Raw genomic sequence first — 19,783 nt, 5'->3', positions numbered from 1 at the left:
GTACGATAACATTTGTTAGGTGGTGAAACGTGTCGCCCGATAAAGACAAACAAGTACACGTGTCAATATCAGCAATGGGCATCACCGACATTTCCATTTCCACTTCGTAAGCTTTATCGAAGAGCAGATGTGTAGGTGCTCGCGCAAAATCAAATACCAGATGTTTCTTAACACGAGCACATGAAGCTTAGGCTGCACTCCACAATAAAAAAAAAACCACTCAAGCTCGAGTGAAAGCAAGGACAAGCCTGAGAATCCACATTCATGTAAGGTATTGCAATAAGCAAAAGAAAACGGAGATATTCTACTGACACGTTTAGATAAGATGCATATTTCTCTTAGCACGACGTTTACCTTAGTCTCTTACACACACACACAAACACACACACACACACGCAAAAAAAACATAACGCTGGCTTGCCTTTCTGCACAGTGGCGCCATCTGGAGAGTGCGCGGAGAAAAAAACGACCAACGATTGATTGACTTTCAAGTGTCTCACAGAAAGGCCTGTGACTTTCAAAAAGCGAGCCGCTCGAGAGAAGGTAAAAGTGGAAAGCGAGGGAAAAGCATGAGAGGAGTGGAACAGCGCACTTGTGTCCCAGGCATCGATTCACGCTGCACACAAAGCGCGTTTTGTCTCTTGCCGCTGATTGGCTGTCCGGCGAACCGCCTGCGAGGACCGACCGCGCACACGTCTTCAATCAGGCTTTGCTATCAGCGTGCAAGACGCTGGAGCGGGATCGTCGTAGGGGACCTCAGGTGAGGAAGTGCGCTCCACTGTGAAGAAAATGTTGGGGGAGTAAAATCAACGGCCTTAGTACGAATACTTTTGGCGGAAGTTGAGAAGTTTATGAAATTAAATGTGAACTGGCATAACCTTGCCGGTTGCAACGTGCGCGTGCTACTTCCTCAAATAATTAGTGTCTAAAACAGTCATATAATGCTAAAAGTGGGTTCTTACCTTTTTTTTTACTGCTCAGGTTACAATCATTAAGTATATCGAAACGTAAAATAGCTTGTGCTGCTTTCTGTAACTTGCTATGGCTGTAGTAACATGATCAACAAAATTGTAATTTGTAGAAATTTTGGATTGACAAGCTTGAACGTGTACAATAAATAAACCCGTCATTGTCAATTTATTACGAGGCTTTAACATCGACATATTTTATGGAAATGGAAAAAAATATACAAAATTTGAATATTTAGATAGAGCTAACGTTGCAGTTGGAATCCCCATTACAATTTACTGGGATGACAGTAACAACATGCACTAATCTAGTAGGTACGTTAGTGTGTGTGTGTGTGTGTGTGTTTTGAAACGTGCCTATGTAACCGTGTTCATCGCGTGTTCACAAGCGACTTCCGAGGATCCACATTGTTCTGGCAACCACGTGGAAACGCAGAATCACCTTATCGGTCTTTTTCTGTAACTTAGACGGAAAACCTAATTTCACTTGATCCTTTCTCGCACTCACAGTAAGGCTTCGACCTCAAAGCCTTTAATGTGAGCGCTTTCTTTTTTTTTCTTTTTTTTAGAGAATGCCTGGGAACTGATAAGGCGGAAATATACTTAGGTGTCAATTCATCTCCTAATTGTGATACGCCTTTGGGCCTAAATTAAGTGAGAACATTACGGGTCGTCTCCCGAGTGAAGTTCAGGAGTCCAGTGCATAGGGTCATGCGTCCGCAATTGCAGGTCAGTCGGTCGGCCTCGCTGTTGGCCTATAGCTTCTCTAGTATTTCTAGCTGAACAGCTTAGTGCAGCACGCACAACAAGTAGCAAAGCGGGAAATTATTGGAACATCTGGAACAGTATGCATCTGTCCTGATAATGGTAATGCACTTGTTTAAGTGTACGCCGGGCCAGTATAGTCAAAATTAATTAATATAAGTATTTCTACCACTGTCGCAGTTTGTTAGACGGAGGTAGAACCTTCGTGCGTGTAATGATAGCGCCCAGCTACAGTGGTATGAAGAAAAAATTCTGAGGCTAATAAAATCGCGCCTAGGTTCAAACGAGATGCAACTACGAATAGACCGGAAACTAGCTACGTTCCCACAGTTGCGCACTCTCGCCAATTCGTGCATTCCGCGCAGGTATACGTTAGCCAAGAAAACCTGCACGAGCACCAAGGCCCGCATCGCCCTGCCGCCAAAATGACCTTGGCAGCCGGCGAGAAAGGGGCCTTCATTGCGGCGTTTTTGGCTGCCGCTTTGGTGGCCGCGACGGCTCAGAACACGCTACGTTTTGGTAAGATGTGCTTCTCTGACTTCATTACGCACTTCCGAAAATTCAGCGAAGAAATAGAGATAAGTTGCAATAAGAGGACATGACAGAAGTGTTGACTATCGCCAAAAATTTTTATTTTTGAAAGATACGTTAATGTACTGAAACTATAACTGTACATGGCCTTACAAGCGAAAAAAGTGCTAATCAAACAATTACATCCGTAAATAGGGCTAAAACACTAAAACAAACAGAAAAACTACCCAAATGACGAAGCATCATAGTGCCATCCCATATATATATATATATATATATATATATATATATATATATATATATATATATATATATATATATATATATATATATATATATATATATATATATATATATCGGCAGGCATCCTTACTGATTTGCTCAGCTTACTCTTTTAATTTTGTTTATGTATGAACAGGTTAGTTTTCGGTCAACTAATAAATGAGTGCGCGAGGATAAACGCCTGCTGGTCGAATTTGGTCATAAACATTTTTGTAAGGAAACAAATGTTCTAAGCAACAGCGTAAAATATCGTAATCAGGATTTCATTGCCCTGATGCCTTAAACTTACGATGTTGAGTGCCACCTAGACATTGTACCGACTTGTGGTAAAATGACAGTTAGCAGTCGGATAAAAGAATGCCCTGTGGCGCGAATTAAATCAGTACGTAATTTGTGGAATCACGTTAACCTTGGAGCACCTTGTGGCGTATTTGTACAGAGAAACAATAGTAAATTGAAAAGCGAATGTTGCTTGAGCGTTCAATGTCGACTGTTGCCATGGCGACCGACTACTGGCATTTTATTGTGTTTTGACTTGTGTTTCGAGAAAAAGTGACCTTGCGTTGCTAGTTTGACGATAGCGATTACCACCTAGATAAGGGGTTCCTCATGATGGTCGAAGTTTCAGTCATACTTGGAATGTTTGCCACTTGCTGTCCTGCGGCCTTGTGCTGAGAAAGAATGAATTCCAATGGTTTCATACGCCTCACAGCCAAAAGGCCGCAATATATGTTTTCAGGGTCCCTTCACAATTAGGTGTTTCCAAGTGCAACGATGCTACACGAGAAATTTAAAAGCTCTGACGTAAATTTTAGGCGAACAATGTGGCGAACGCAGGCGCTCTATTAGGAACGACTCACTAGCCCCAAGAGGAATGACCAGAAGCGTCGGTCAGCCATCAGCGAGCTTCGTCAGCAGCTCGTAAAACAGCGGCATATGTGCGCTGTAATTGTGACGAAATGGCTGCAATTAATCTTCATTATTTTGCTGTCTTTTATATTACGCTCGTACTTTTGCCTCTACCTTTTCGCTTTGTTCCCTGCAATTCTGGGAGCTCCTTCCTTGCGGCAAAGGATGAAGAGACCTCCGAGGATCTTCCTGGTTCGCAGCCGTCAGGTTGGGTAACCTCCAGAAAACGTGGAAGCGCCTGAAGTGATGCTGACAGCGAGGCCACTGAGCTATGCTAGGACAGCTACGACTCCTCGGACGATGACTTCAAGCTCGTGAAGAGCCGAACAGCAGAAAGGAGGCTACTACAGACGTTATCGTCAGCAAGTATTTCTACCATGAAGAGTGCACCGCAGCACTGGCCTCACACTGTGCCCTTCGTGCCCGTGGACCCGTCGATCACCTTGCGCCTTTTGAACAGGCAGGTCTTCTCTTTGTTGCTCGAGAAAATCACTCCAAACGAGATTAAAGGCGTGAGAATAAACACATGGAGATGTGTCCTCGCGGTGTATGTGCTACACCGTACCGCCCTACATGGTCTACGTTATATAACTGAGATCTACAATGTAAAGGTACGATGAATGATACCAATAGGCGGTGATGGTACCGCGGGCGTCATTTATGACGTCGACGTTGCCGTCCATGGTGAAGACTTGCCAATAGTAATCAAACCAACGACAGAGGGTACTTTCATTACGAAGATTTCCAGACTTGGAAACGCACGCTGCGTGAAGGTTTGGTTTGAAGGAGATAGCCTTCCTTCCCGTGTGAAAGTAGGACATGCCGCCATCCAGTGCGACCATTAGTACCGAATCCCCTCCAGTGCTTCAAGTGTTGCAAGATTGGTCGGGTAAAGGGTGTCTGTGTGAACAACGTAGCGTGCCCACGGTGCTCTGAGCCCCATTCAGAAGATGTCTGCCGCACTAATGTTCTAAAGTGCCCTAACTGCAGTGATGCTCACAAGGCTAGACATCAAAGGATTGCCCGCGGGTGCGGAAGGAATTCGCGATCCTCAAACAAATGGTGCGGTACAATTCAACACGTCGTGAGGCTGCTGCCGCTATTCGCCGACGTCGGAATCGACACCGAAGACGTTCACAAAAAACCACAGGTGTAGATAGTGACAAGCCATCTTCCGTCAGAGGGGTTGCCGCATCAACGCACAGCACCACCCAGACAGATACAAGGAAAACAAACAAAGTGGAAAGACTCGCCCATCCTGGAGAATGGCCTGCGCTACCAAGGGCACAACGCGCTAATGAGTTGCCTCAAAACGCACAAACCTCGACGGCTGCGGAAACTGTTGAAGCGACGTTGGCCAATGATCACCAGGTCCTCAACATTGTGCGGTCTCTCAGAATTCCATTCGCGTTATACTGAACAGTATAAAAACTTCGTCTGCGCAATGCCCGCTGCAGGTGCTGGACACTTTGAGTCCACTGCTAGCAGCCCCTAATTGAAATCATGGCTTGCCAGAAGCCATCGTTTCGTGGCGAGGTCCGGAACGCGTCGATATTTCAGTGGAACGCCAGATGACTTAAGTCACGTATGTCGGACTTTCGACAGTTTGTGTTCGAATAATTTCCCCATTATCATCAGCTGCGAGCCCCTACCATTTCACATCAGACTGTCCGGTTATGAGTGTTTCATGTCCGCCACAGATGGGTAATGCAGCAAGATTATCGTTTTCAGACGATGTAATCTTACGTATGTTCATCATCCAGTGCCACCTGACCACGAAAACCAGTACGTGTGTCTAACAGTGAAGAAAGGCAAGCTCACTTTCACACTAGTTGGAGCCTACATATCGCCCTCAAGTCGGCTGGACTGCGAGCGGTTATGGCGAATCAAGACATTGAATCCGCATCCTTTGGTGATCACTGGAGACTTTAATAACCACCATTATCTCTGGGGAAGCTCTAAGATAAACTCGAGGGGCAGAAGATTAGTGTCATTTGCCGCCGAACAAGAGCTGTCTTTGTTAAATGATGGAAGCCCCATCTTTCTTCGAGGAACTGTCTACAGTAGCTGCCTCGACTTCACCTTTGTTTCACGCTCCTTCACCAAAAATGTTAGATGGTTTTCAGATATTGAAACGCGGGGAACTGACCACCTCACCACTCCTCTTAGGATTCGCGGGATCGAATCCCGGCCACGGCGGCCGCATTTCGATGGGGGCGAAATGCGAAAACACCCGTGTACTTAGATTTAGGTGCACGTTAAAGAACCCCAGGTGGTCGAGATTTCCGGAGTCCCCCACTACGGCGTGCCTCATAATCAGAAAGTGGTTTTGGCACGTAAAACCCCATATATTATTACTCCTCTTAGGATTGAAGGGCTGACTGACTCCAAGTTACCCGGTGTCACCCAATGTATCGACTGGCCGATGTTCAAATCAATTGTGGAAGACGGCTGTCATGAGGGCTTATCCTCTAGCCTAGCGCACCCTATAAAGGGCGCCCGAGAGGATGCCACGCATTCGCTTTCGAAAACGCCTGCTCGCACTGAATACGACTTTGAATTAGAGAAGCTTCGTGCAATACATCGCCGTGCAGAGCGAAGATATAGGCGCAAGAAGTCGGCACATGACCTAAGGTTGGCCATACGAACTCAAAAGAAAATTCGGCGCCGCATGGACAAACTCTCATCGCAAAGATGGTTGTCGTTCTGCGAGTCTTTGGATCCAAGAAAACCTTTGTCTACATATGGGGAACTGTTCGTGGTCTCCATGGAACCCCTTGGCAACGCCATGCTTCCAAGTCTTTGGTCCTTTACCAACAGGGCAGTGAGATTGACATCGCTGACGATTTCTGCGGGAGGATTGCTGGCGAAATTAGTACCGCTGGAACATCGACGTTCGATCACTCACCGATTTCACGTGACCCCCGCATGGACAGTCCTTTCACTATGGATGAACTCGAAGCTGCACTTGCCTTGTGCCAGCGTTCATCTTCACCAGGACCCGGCGGTATAACCTATCGTGCCCTATGTAATCTTGGCGAAGAGGCTCGGAAAGCGCTTCTCAACTTGTTAAACAGCTCCTGGCAGACAGGCACGGTTCCACAGGAATGGAATACCAGTCGCTTAATTCCACTGCTCAAGTCTGGCAAGTCGCCTGTAGACATTGCATCGTGCCGACCGACTGCGCTTGCCAGCTGCATCGGAAAATTAATAGAGAGAATGGTTCTCGCACGACTAGAATGGTACCTCGAAGATTGCGAGGTATATCCAGACGCAAAGGCAGGTTTCCGGCGTGGCCATTCTTCCATGAACAACGTTATCGATTTGGTGATATACGTAGAGCACCAGATATCCTGCAAAAGATTATATGCTGCCCTGTTTATGGATGTTAAGGAAGCATTTGACAACGTAACACACGAAGCGATCTTCAGCACGTTAGAGGCAGTAGGACTTGGCGGTAAGATCTATTTTTGGATTAGTAGCTACCTACATAGATGATCATTTTTTTTACTTACCAAGGATGGCGCAACCTCGCAGCATTACAGTAACCATGGGGTCCCTCAGGGTGGAGTACTGAGCCCAACGATCTTCAATTTAACACTCATTGGACCCGCTGACATCCTTCCATGCACCGTACGGCTCTCCATCTATGCCGACGACATTTGTGTTTGGACGTCGGGTGTGACACGATTTCAGCTTCGCGCGCGGCTTCAGAAGGCAGGCACTTTAACATCATCGTACCCTCGGGAACAAGGACTTCAAATATCATGGGAAAAGCGTGCAGTGGTGGCATTTACCAGGAAGCCAATGTCTCCATAAGTGATATCCGTTGACGGACAGCTGATCTCGTACAGCACAAGTCACAGATTTTTGGGGGTGGTTATTGACAGAAATCTCTCCTAGACCCCTCATGTGAATTGTGTGAAAGAACGACTGACGGGAATATGCCATATGTTTAGGTTCCTAGCACGAAAGATTTGGGGAGTGTCAATACAGTTTATGCTGCAACTGTAGAGGCTCCTCTTTATTGGATTCCTGCGGAATAGCCTACCGGTGTAGCCTAAGCCCTCAGGATATGCCTTGGTCTACCGCGGAGCGCGTCAACGGCAGAAGTTATTGCAATCGCTCAAGATTACACTATCAGAACGCACATTACCATTGAAACAATGCGTGTGCACATAAGACACTTCACCAGGACCCCCACCCACTACCTCGCAAGTCTCGCTGTAGAAAGACCCGACAAGACATTCAGTACAACTGCCTTCGCGCATGTACCTTCAGGGTACGTACCTGCTGTAAGATCTTCGATTCCTCCATGGTGTGTGAGCCGTACTCAAGTAAACCTCACAATCTCAGGACTTCAGAAAAAGGCGGACTTGCCGTCATCAGTACTCAAGCAACTTACTTTGCTCCTCTTGTACGAGAAATACAGCGACTGCATACACGTCTATACTGATTGCTCAACTACATCAACCAGTTCCGGTGGCACTGTAGTTATACCACCAAGGAGAATAACCCAACGGTTTCAGACTTCCCACATCACTACGCCTACAGCTGCAGAGCTCGCGGCTCTCCACGATGCGCTTGATGTGGTCAACACAGAGTCCTGAAAAATGCGCAGTCTTCTGCGATTCAAGGCAGGCCTTACAATGTCTACAGTCATTTCTTTTTCTCACGATCAATTGACGTGCCAAATCGCGAAACCCATCCATCACTTGAGAGAAGAAGGCCTTAATATCACTTTTCAGTGGACACCAGGCCATTGTGGTATCATAGGAAATGATGACGCAGATAAGGCAGCTCGGACGACAAACAAAGAAGACCACTGCGTCCCCATTCCTAGTGAACAGATAATATTAGAACACGGTACCCACCGATCATCGGCTCAGAAGGCATTAAAGGCATTTCTGTGCTTTCTGAGAACGTCTGGCTTTTGCGAGCACCTCTGACTCTGTAGTGCTGTTAGTGAAAGTTTCTCTACCCCATCTCTTTCTTTCTCTCCCTTCTTTCTATTCCCCTACTCCCTTCCCCCAGCGCAGGGTAGTCAACCAGGTTTTTGACTGGTTAGGATCCCTGCTTTCCTTTTCTCTCTCTCTCTCTCTCTCCGTTATTTTGCTCAGAAGGAAGAGCACTAAAAAGGGAAGTACCTAAGACAGGACATGCTCGTAGCTCGCGTCTGGCTATTGTTGCTCCTCCATCGTTCTTTCCTCCTCAGCGCTCTAGGCCTCTCCACATATACCAAGGCTGCTTCAGTCCACTCCAGCTAAGTCGTATGATAGCGACTTACATCAGCCAAAGGCGCAATATGCTGCGCATGCCTTTGGAAATCTACAAACAGAGCATCAAACGAATACGAATCATAACCTGAAAAATTTGCCTTGACACGCCTTCAGACATGGCAATGTTACTAAACAGCGTGTAAAACGCCGCAGGAAGAAACTCTGACTTTGAGTGTGCGGGTGCGTGGAGGAATAAATGGAGGAAATGTAGGGCATACATGCAGTTATCTGCGGGGCTTATATTAAAGCAAAGTTCTGTAGGCAGAAGGTACAGATGAAAGCACGTACAGCGATACTTTTATAGCGAAGTTTTTCTGCCTCGCTTGCAGTCGTTGCGGTGGAGAAAGGCAACGACGTGGCGAAGCTCATGATCACCGAGACGCTCAGGACGACCACCAGTGTGTCCCTGACCTACTCTCTTGTTGAACTGGACCCGGAAGAAGTCAACGTCGCCGACGGTAAGCGCCCTTCTCTACCTTTCTGGCTCTCGGTACAGCGCATCACGCCGCCCATATTGTAAGCATAAGCATAGCGCATACAGCGAAAACACAATGATACTGAAACCCAGCAGAAATTGCACACGGAAGATTACTACAAGTTAGCTGCTAAGGCGCCCCTCCCAGTGTAAGCTCCCGTATGTGTGTTGCCTCTATGGTTACGTTCACGAATAACAATTTACAAGGGGAAAAACAAGAAAGGGGCTGGCAGATGGAATGGCACACTGTGGTATAAACTTTTTTAAAACAGGGTTGAAGTACCTCAGACAGGCTGGCCAACGTTTCGATAGGTGGACCTATCTTCGTCAAAGGCGGCCTCGTCATCCTCGGCGTGTTAGTTTTAAAGGGTTAGTGCAGTGACGTCACGTGCGGGTGTTGTCGCTGGCGGCTGGTTTTAAAGAGAGAGATTACAAGAGGGAACAGGCGCTGCCGTCCGACGTCTGTGAGCCTCATTCTCAAGACGAAGGGACAAGAGCGTGAGAGTGGGCACGCGGGGAGGAAAGAAAAGAAATAGAAGCAGAAAAAAGGGGAAAAGAAGGAAAAAAAAAGCAGGGGGGTGCCAGGGCCATACCAAGACACAACAAGGGGGGGGGGGGTGAAAGAAAAAGAAAGAGAAAAATGAAATCTTTAAGAAATACGGGGGCTTGGGAGCGTGTTGGGGATGCGAAGGGTTAGGAGGTAATCCGGGGGAGTCGTTGGCGGCATGTTTTTGAGGCATTAGAACGGCCGGTCAAGCAATAGGTCGAGTAATTTTGAAATAGTTAAGGTGGCGACGGGGAGTCTGCGGTGCAATGGTGGGGTGACTGAAAGGCAGCGGCATGGTCTTTCAAGGGGCACTGCCCCACGCGCTTAACGTAGGTGTCGTTACGGCGGCATCCAGAAGGCGATGGTTGAGGCGCCGAAAAAGGCATATTGACTTCGGAATGTGTTGTCGAGGGGGTTTAAAAAAAAAGACTAAAAAAGGGGTAAGGGGGAAGGGGGGGCGAAATCGGTATAGCAAACAGGAGGGCGACGCGTGCAGAAGCGGGCGCGGGCAAGTGTACATGGAAGAAGGGGATCGTAGTACACTTGGTATAGACGTAAAATCCTGAAAGAGTACATTAAATTGAGTAGTAGGCAGGAAATTTTTTTTTCTTTTTCCCTTCCTCCTCTCTCCCCCTCTCCCCCTTTTTCCTCCGAAATGAAAGAGTAGGTGAGGTTAAGAATTAAAGTTGGCTGGTGGCCTAATGTGTTTTGTGTATTGGTTGATGATATGAGAGTTTCAGATTTAAGTTACAGCTTTTAAAGATTCTAAGTTGCCGCGTGCCAAATTAATTCCTGTCGGGTGTAGGCAATTAAACTTGTGTATGAGGTATGATTCCGTGTACTTCCTTTCGCGAGGGGAACGGAAATTTGTTTATAGTATATAGAGCCTTGCTTTTTCAAACATATGTCCATGTTCATTAAAGTGGCTGGCTACTGCTTTGGGTAAATTGTGTTTTGTGTCCGCGCGGTGACCATTGAGTCTTGTATTGATTTGTTGTCCGGTCTCACCTATGTATTGTTTGCTACAAGCGGCGCATTCTAGACAGTAGACTACATTGCTTGATGTGCAGGTGAAAGCCGAAGTTACTTTGTGTGTGTAATTCGACGCTGTACTTTTTACTGTAGTAGTGGATTGAATGTGTTTGCATGTAGAGCACCTGGGGCGACCACAGGGATTGGTTCCCAACTTCTTCTTTTTCTGTAGTTTGGCGTGCACAAGAACATCTTTAAAATTAGTGTTGCGTCTGTAGGCTACTCTGGGAGGGTCGGGAAAAATCTTCTTAAGTTTCTGGTTGCTGGTGAGAATCGGGTAGTATTTACTTAGGATGTTATTCACGTTTGGGAGTGCGTTTGAGAATTTAGTAGTAAGAAGAGGCGTTGTTGTTCTTGTGATCTTCGGGCGGGGCTTGAGGACCTCGGCTCGATCAAGTTTGGTTGCAGCGATGTAAGCTGTTTGAAGGTCACTGTTTGGGTGGTTCCTGTTTGATAGCGTTTCTTTAAGGTGATCGAGTCTATCTATGTAGTCTTGGTTTTCAACGCAAATGCGACGTAGTCGTGTGGCTTGGCCTTTAAAGATGCCTTGTTTGCAATGTCTGGGATGGTGGCTGGTATATTCTAGGTACTGTTGTTTGTCGAAAGGTTTCCTATACAGCGTTGTCTTTAGTTCACCATTGTCAATGTATATTGTTGTGTCCAGAAAGTTTATGCGCTCAGTTGAGGATTCTGATGTGAATTTTATTGTTGGGTGAACAGAATTTAGAAAGGATACATATTTATCTGAATTTATCTAATTTGAAGAGAGTTATTACCTACAGATACATGGTACAAGCATGGGTACGCCTTTTGCACCAACCTACGCGAACATATTTATGGGGATTCTAGAAACAGATTTCCTATCGCGCTGCACTACCAAGCCACACACGTACCTACGATACATAGACGACATACTCATAATCTGGGGACAGGGCCAAGACAGTCTAGATAAATATGTATCCTTTCTAAATTCTGTTCACCCAACAATAAAATTCACATCAGAATCCTCAACTGAGCGCATAAACTTTCTGGACACAACAATATACATTGACAATGGTGAACTAAAGACAACGCTGTATAGGAAACCTTTCGACAAACAACAGTACCTAGAATATACCAGCCACCATCCCAGACATTGCAAACAAGGCATCTTTAAAGGCCAAGCCACACGACTACGTCGCATTTGCGTTGAAAACCAAGACTACATAGATAGACTCGATCACCTTAAAGAAACGCTATCAAACAGGAACCACCCAAACAGTGACCTTCAAACAGCTTACATCGCTGCAACCAAACTTGATCGAGCCGAGGTCCTCAAGCCCCGCCCGAAGATCACAAGAACAACAACGCCTCTTACTACTAAATTCTCAAACGCACTCCCAAACGTGAATAACATCCTAAGTAAATACTACCCGATTCTCACCAGCAACCAGAAACTTAAGAAGATTTTTCCCGACCCTCCCAGAGTAGCCTACAGACGCAACACTAATTTTAAAGATGTTCCTGTGCACGCCAAACTACAGAAAAAGAAGAAGTTGGGAACCAATCCCTGTGGTCGCCCCAGGTGCTCTACATGCAAACACATTCAATCCACTACTACAGTAAAAAGTACAGCGTCGAATTACACACACAAAGTAACTTCGGCTTTCACCTGCACATCAAGCAATGTAGTCTACTGTCTAGAATGCGCCGCTTGTAGCAAACAATACATAGGTGAGACCGGACAACAAATCAATACAAGACTCAATGGTCACCGCGCGGACACAAAACACAATTTACCCAAAGCAGTAGCCAGCCACTTTAATGAACATGGACATATGTTTGACAAAGCAAGGCTCTATATACTACAAACAAATTTCCGTTCCCCTCGCGAAAGGAAGTACACGGAATCATACCTCATACACAAGTTTAATTGCCTACACCCGACAGGAATTAATTTGGCACGCGGCAACTTAGAATCTTTAAAAGCTGTAACTTAAATCTGAAACTCTCATATCATCAACCAATACACAAAACACATTAGGCCACCAGCCAACTTTAATTCTTAACCTCACCTACTCTTTCATTTCGGAGGAAAAAGGGGGAGAGGGGGAGAGAGGAGGAAGGGAAAAAGAAAAAAAAATTTCCTGCCTACTACTCAATTTAATGTACTCTTTCAGGATTTTACGTCTATACCAAGTGTACTACGATCCCCTTCTTCCATGTACACTTGCCCGCGCCCGCTTCTGCACGCGTCGCCCTCCTGTTTGCTATACCGATTTCGCCCCCCCTTCCCCCTTACCCCTTTTTTAGTCTTTTTTTTTTAAACCCCCTCGACAACACATTCCGAAGTCAATATGCCTTTTTCGGCGCCTCAACCATCGCCTTCTGGATGCCGCCGTAACGACACCTACGTTAAGCGCGTGGGGCAGTGCCCCTTGAAAGACCATGCCGCTGCCTTTCAGTCACCCCACCATTGCACCGCAGACTCCCCGTCGCCACCTTAACTATTTCAAAATTACTCGACCTATTGCTTGACCGGCCGTTCTAATGCCTCAAAAACATGCCGCCAACGACTCCCCCGGATTACCTCCTAACCCTTCGCATCCCCAACACGCTCCCAAGCCCCCGTATTTCTTAAAGATTTCATTTTTCTCTTTCTTTTTCTTTCACCCCCCCCCCCCCTTTGTTGTGTCTTGGTACGGCCCTGGCACCCCCCTGCTTTTTTTTTTCCTTCTTTTCCCCTTTTTTCTGCTTCTATTTCTTTTCTTTCCTCCCCGCGTGCCCACTCTCACGCTCTTGTCCCTTCGTCTTGAGAATGAGGCTCACAGACGTCGGACGGCAGCGCCTGTTCCCTCTTGTAATCTCTCTCTTTAAAACCAGCCGCCAGCGACAACACCCGCACGTGACGTCACTGCACTAACCCTTTAAAACTAACACGCCGAGGATGACGAGGCCGCCTTTGACGAAGATAGGTCCACCTATCGAAACGTTGGCCAGCCTGTCTGAGGTACTTCAACCCTGTTTTAAAAAAGTTTATACCACAATTTACAAGGGGGGAATTTACGATTACAAATAAAGTACGAGTACAGTCGTGAAGTAGTAACCCTGTTGGGACTTTTCCATTGGAATTTCTATTTTAACGTTTCACAGGATGGGTATAACACATGATAAACCTAACTAGTGAGAATGTTATGGCAACTGCATCGATAATTATACACCTACTGCCAATAAATAGCAGTTGAACACTGTTCTATTTCCTTCAGATGGTATAAGCGAAGGAAATTTTAAAAAGTGAAATTTACACAATAGTGTATTTTCTGCTGCAACGAATTACTAACGGAAAATGACTTAATTAACCACGTGATAATAATTGAATAAAGATATATTTAGCAGCTGTTTGCCAAGTTCATTTTTCTATTAATTATTATTGGGACATATGCTGCCCTTGCGGAATCGAAGGTGGTCAAACTCAACACACGCACACCTAATAGGGACCCCGAGGCTAGCCCCACTTTCGAGAAAGTTCTCGGTAAACTTGGGGAAAAGATGCATTGGCGTTCAAGTCAGTATTTTCCCGAAACTCTTCCTTTGACCGATTACACAGGAAGACAACATGCAATTAAGCCAACTAAGACAGCGGAAATTGCTAGTTTTTATTTGAAATGTAGGAATCATGGCACAAAGGCAAATGAAAGTGGACGAAAAAAGGACTTGTCGCAAGTGGCAGCCGAACCCACACCTTACGCCTTACGCGTACGCATCCATAGAGTCACGGCGGCGACTGTTTTCCCGCTTACTTCCTTGAGTATTCGTGTATTTGCGCATTCGCGTGTATTGTATCCGCGGAAGTATTAGCCAGCGCCACTATCGGCCATGGCAGCGGATGTGGAACATCCTTTCAACCGCACGTTTCAACCTGTAGAAAGATGATTTTACGTCTGCTTCCATTTCCTTTTACCCTGTGAGTTCTACATTCCAGTTAAAAACAGCATAGTTGATTTCTCTTATTACTTCTGCGGCTTCGTTGTCTGTTGCCTTGATGTGGTTGTAACTAACCGAAAATTGAGCCCCTCAGTTCCCCTTATCTTTCTCCCTCGAGCAACGCGAGACAAAAATAAATGGAGCACCATCATACCAACACATTTTGTAAGAGAGTTTAAGGACACATATCTCTAAACAGTTGCTAGTCGCAAGAATCCTCCTTAGTGCATATGCCGCACGCTGACCGATTTCAATTGCCCACTTGATACAAGCACCCTAAATTATTTATTAGGAAGATAGTTAACACACTTTAGTTAGTTAATTAGTTAACATCAATCATTTATTGGTGTTCGCTCCACTAGTAACGCGCTGCGCTAAAAAAAATTATTATTTTTTCTGCACTGATTAACAATATTCGCTTTTCTCATTTGGCGCCGGTGGTAGAGCACTGGCATAAAACAGTGAGACAAACCTTCCCAGTTCCCATGCATATGCCGACGGCTGCTTATGAAAAAAGAGTTCGTAAATACGCATAGCCGTGAAATGCACGCTCAGCCTTTGCCCTTGTGGTTTTTACCAGATTCAAGGTAACTCGTCACTGTTGTTTGAAGATAACACTCAAACTAAAATGCAGGTTCCCGAGCTTGACCATTAAAATTGAAAGGTGAATACTTACTTCTGCAACTTCTTATGACTGCGCTCCCAATGCTTCGAAAGCTGGTCAGTTTCGTAACCTTTCCAGTACTCTATCTTAAAGTGTTATCGCGCATTGAATACGATCGAGTTTTGCGCGGTTCGGCATTCGTAAAGCTACGAATAAGAAAGAGAAGGCAAAACAATGTTATCAGCCTGTATGGACAGTAACCTTCTACTGCTTACAAGAGCTGTAAGCGATCTTTATTTAACATACTCAGGAGAAATGCCGTAAACAAAATATTCGGGCATCTGCAGTGGATGCCTTAACGAACTAAATGCACTCGCACAAAATCCAAGGACAAAGGAATTGCGCAAACAGAACAAAGTGTTACCCTTAGTTGCAGCGCAATTTTTTACCACAAGCCTTCCTTCTAGATAGATTATCGTGAGGCTACCTCTCCGACATGATTCCGCACAAAACTTCAATATTGATAGTCTTGCATGCGGTGACCACGATGTATACCACCTTCAAGCTGGCGGTGCAGCGACCAACGGTTGCTCTCTGGATGCCGCGATGCAGTGTGCAACGCCATCTTCGCCGATCCGAAGCCGCACGTGCTGATCGACGCCGTGCGCACGCCGGGCAGCACCGTGGACAAGCTGTCGACGGCGGTACGCGACACGGCTCGCCGCATGGGGCTGCCCACGCTGAGCCTCACGTATGGCGTGCACAACGACTACACGCTCAGCGGCTGGGACAGGCTCACAGCGCTCGAGCGCGAATTCTTGGTCCACGTCACGCCACCGGGGGACATCTACACGCAGGTGATTCGCGACCTCTGCAAGAAGATGGACCTCTCCACAGCCGGCATCATCTACGACAGCAGCGTCAGTGAGTGGCCATGCACCGCCTCTGTGCGGATCCTTGAAATTGGTTACGTCGCATGCAGGCGACACGTTGAAAGTAACGGAAGTCTACAAAAGAAGCCCGTGGGAGCGTTCGCCCGGCTTAGCCCTGACGCTCCGTGTCAGCAAGTTGTGCGGCACCGCGTTGCCGTCAGGCGCAGTCTGCGGTGCCGATAAACGGTTGCGTAGATACGGCATCAACATGTTAACCTTAGAGTCTCGCAAGCAAACTGCTGCATGTCAGTGACCCAATTACTGGCAGTTAGACGAAAAAAAAAATGAGTATAAATGAGATGCAAAGCCAGGGATCGTCACATCTCCGTAGGTGAAAGAACGGCTAAGGTCAGGTATTCATTCCTATATTACAGTATTATTAGTGCCACGAGTTGTGACGTGGCCCTGATACTGCGGGTTGAAGTTGTACCACATGCGTGCCGTTTTTGTCATGTGGAGCCCAACGCTGTTCCACAGGCTGGAAAAGCATGGTTAAGTTACCGTAATCGTGCCGATCTCGTCTAAACTTTACCTTGGCAACTGCTCGCGTCGACAGCTTTCGTACTGTAAACAGACTATGGCGCGCTCGCAGAGTCAACCCTTCTTTTTATCAGAAGATAATGACATTATCGACAGCGGAAAAAGTATACAAAATCAGTGCAGTGAAAATTCGCGAGGTGGAGGAAGATTCATAAAAGGGAAATATTGTCATCCACGTAAGAGTATCGCGAAGCTACAAAAAGAAATCCGTACGTGCTCGTTATGCTTTGGTGGATGACAATTGTTCCCTTTTTAGTTGCAAAACTGAAAGCTGCCCCACGTCCTTGCGTATACTGTCAAGCTTTAGGGTATTTAGAAAAGTCGTGCGAGTATACACTCTATTATGTGCCATCGAATGATTGTTACGTGCCAATAAGCGCTTGAGCAAGTCCAGAACTCGATAGTTAACTCAATTGTACAACCGCAGTGCAGTCCTGTTACGCTGTCGAAGCCCGCAGCGACTTGCCAGGGTGCCCTTTACGACGCGTTGTACAGCTTCTGCGAGGTTTTACAGAGCCGTAGCTCCCGCTTGTTTTTTTTTGTTTTGTTTTCTTCACATAAATGCAATGTAAGCTATTGCTGCCATCATGGGTGCTTACGCGTGTGATGCTGAATGAGCCAGTAGACTCGCTCTCTTATTCTTCTACATGACCCAAAGAATATATACAAAATTTCTATTCAAGTCATATTCCAAATTGAATCTCTTTTTCTCTCTTCGTTATTTGTTGTAGCAGTGCCCAGTCTATGATGTTCAGAGCAACGGCTAGTCGATACGAACTATAAGAGCGAAGTAAAATAGAAACAAAAAAGTCATTGTGCTGAATACAGGTCACGTCAGCTCAGGTCTGCCTTTTGCGCCAGGCACGCCTTACATCCTGCCCTATTCGTCACTGGTCGCGCAGGGCAGCGCGCCGAAAACTTCGCCCTGAACCAAGCCCTTTATCACTGTCCATAATTAACATCTATCACTCTGCCACTCCAGTCATCGACCATAAATACGCGCGGCTGCTGGAGAACATACCGACGCGGCATATCATGCGAGAGGTGGACGGCACCAAGGATGACTTCAAAAGAAAAGCGGAGCTCATTCACTCCACCGACGTCTCGAACTTCTTCATTCTTGGCCGGGCTGACACGATGAACCAAGCCTTGGAGCTGGTGAGAGCCTTCACTATACAGCGTGCAAACGTGTGCAAAGAACGCAAGCGCCAACGCACCACCTGCGCCCTTTGCACTTTGTTGACTCAGTTCTGTGCGATCCAGGAACAGATTTGCATCCCTCGCTTAACACTCTGAACTTTCTTGCTGAAGGTCATTAGCTCGAGCTTAGTTGCAGCTCTCATATATAATGCTCAGGAGACCATAAATCCGTTCCTTACATTTCGCACTAATTTGAATGGAAGTTATTTCCTTAAAGGATGCTGTAAATTATAGTGATAATCTCAGTTAAGGTTCTCGGTTCTTTTTTTGTTGTTGTTAACCGAGTGCTTCTACTCGTACCAATTTAAAAGAAAGGTGTATCATATTTTGACGTAGTAGTTCTGCGGAAACCCGCAAGGTGGAGAGAAGTAATGAATAAAGGGAAAATCAGACATCCACCCGTTCGTGACAATTGCTACGAACGGGTGGATGTCTGATTTTCCCTTTATCTATCATATTTTGTGCCTCCGCGAGACCTTTACTGTTGTTTATAATACGCGCTACAGGGCTAGTTGGTTCATGATTCAAGCTTAATAGAATAGCGCCATGCATAGTTCATGTCTTGTTTTGCGTTATTCTTAAGCTTGAATTACTGTAGCTCCGAATAAAAAATGGCATGCCAGAACTATGAGAAAACATACGAGGTAACCTGCTCGCGAAGCACAATATTGATGCTTGTAATTTTATCCAGCATGGTATATAGTTACTTCGCGAATACAAATTTTATAACATCTGCGCAACTCTCGTTCATAATAAAATAAAGGTCGAACGTGTTGTTCTCAAAATGATAAAATCCGCTCAGCCAAATTAAAGGTCAGAAAATGTCCCAAAATACGACATGCTTTCTGTTGTCACGACAGAAACGGCGTTGTAACAAGGCGTCTGCTTCACGACAGAATCAACCGTGCTGTGAGGAAAGGGGGGCAGAAAGTGCTATACAAATTTCTATCGTAATGACACAAATTTCTGTCGTGACCACAGCTACCTCTGAAACTACGACAAAAATTTCTGTCGCCACGGCAAAATATTTTTCGCATGCCCGTTCGAAAAACGCTAGAAAATATTTTTGTCGTATTTTTTTCAAACGGGCATGTGCTCTGCAGAATTTTTAATCCTTATGATTTGCTTTACAATCAGCTCATTCTTGATTTGTGGGTTTGCACCAGGCTCACAGAAACAAGTGGAACAACTGGCAGTTTGCATGGTTCCTTATCTCAAGGGTAAGAGTCTACCGTCTTTTTTTGTTCTTCGCTACCTAATTTCACTAAGTCATACCTGGTTTCGTAGCGCAAATAGTGAAAAAAGAAAATGTGTGAAGCTGTGTGCATGCGAGAAGCTAGTAGTGTAACCAGCCGTTCTGACGCATATAATTGCAGGTAACATTTTTAATCGCTGTGCTTTGTGCATTATGCACAGTTTACTAGTGACGTTACGACCTCACTCAATGATTCGTTAATAATCACGCGGCTGCTTAAACTTACACTTCTTTACTCAGTCAATGACGAGAAGCAATCTTCTTTTCTTTTCGTATACGATGCGCATGACCACCACAGAACAATGAAATCCATTTTTTCCGCGTTCGCACATTTGTTACAGCGTTAACATTTTGTGACAGTACTTCTGGTTTGTGGCAACTGAAATATGAATTCAGTCGGAAAGTTTCTCAACAGGCATGCTGTAATGCTTCATAAAGAATGACGTGACCCAACATGTCTCAACTAAAATTTTCTTTTCTTTTAGAGTTAACAGTTCAATA

At 45.7% G+C, this 19,783-nt stretch overlaps 1 protein-coding gene across 1 annotated transcript in view; it reads left to right on the top strand.

Moving 5' to 3' along the window:
- The first annotated feature begins 488 nt into the window (after positions 1-488).
- The window catches only part of LOC135900713 (ionotropic receptor 25a-like), a 54,110-nt gene continuing 34,815 nt past the window's right edge, over positions 489-19,783 (top strand). Inside the window, exons 1-6 of the mRNA XM_065430259.1 lie at positions 489-760; positions 2,099-2,252; positions 9,064-9,192; positions 15,968-16,279; positions 17,810-17,985; positions 19,194-19,247. Of these exons, the coding sequence (XP_065286331.1) occupies positions 2,159-2,252; positions 9,064-9,192; positions 15,968-16,279; positions 17,810-17,985; positions 19,194-19,247 (765 nt within the window). The 5' untranslated portion in view covers positions 489-760; positions 2,099-2,158. The remainder of the gene's footprint in view (positions 761-2,098; positions 2,253-9,063; positions 9,193-15,967; positions 16,280-17,809; positions 17,986-19,193; positions 19,248-19,783) is intronic.

This window comes from Dermacentor albipictus, chromosome 1 (genome assembly GCF_038994185.2).
Source record: "Dermacentor albipictus isolate Rhodes 1998 colony chromosome 1, USDA_Dalb.pri_finalv2, whole genome shotgun sequence".
NCBI classification, from domain to species: domain Eukaryota; kingdom Metazoa; phylum Arthropoda; class Arachnida; order Ixodida; family Ixodidae; genus Dermacentor; species Dermacentor albipictus.
This window is presented reverse-complemented; position numbering and strand designations above follow the sequence as displayed.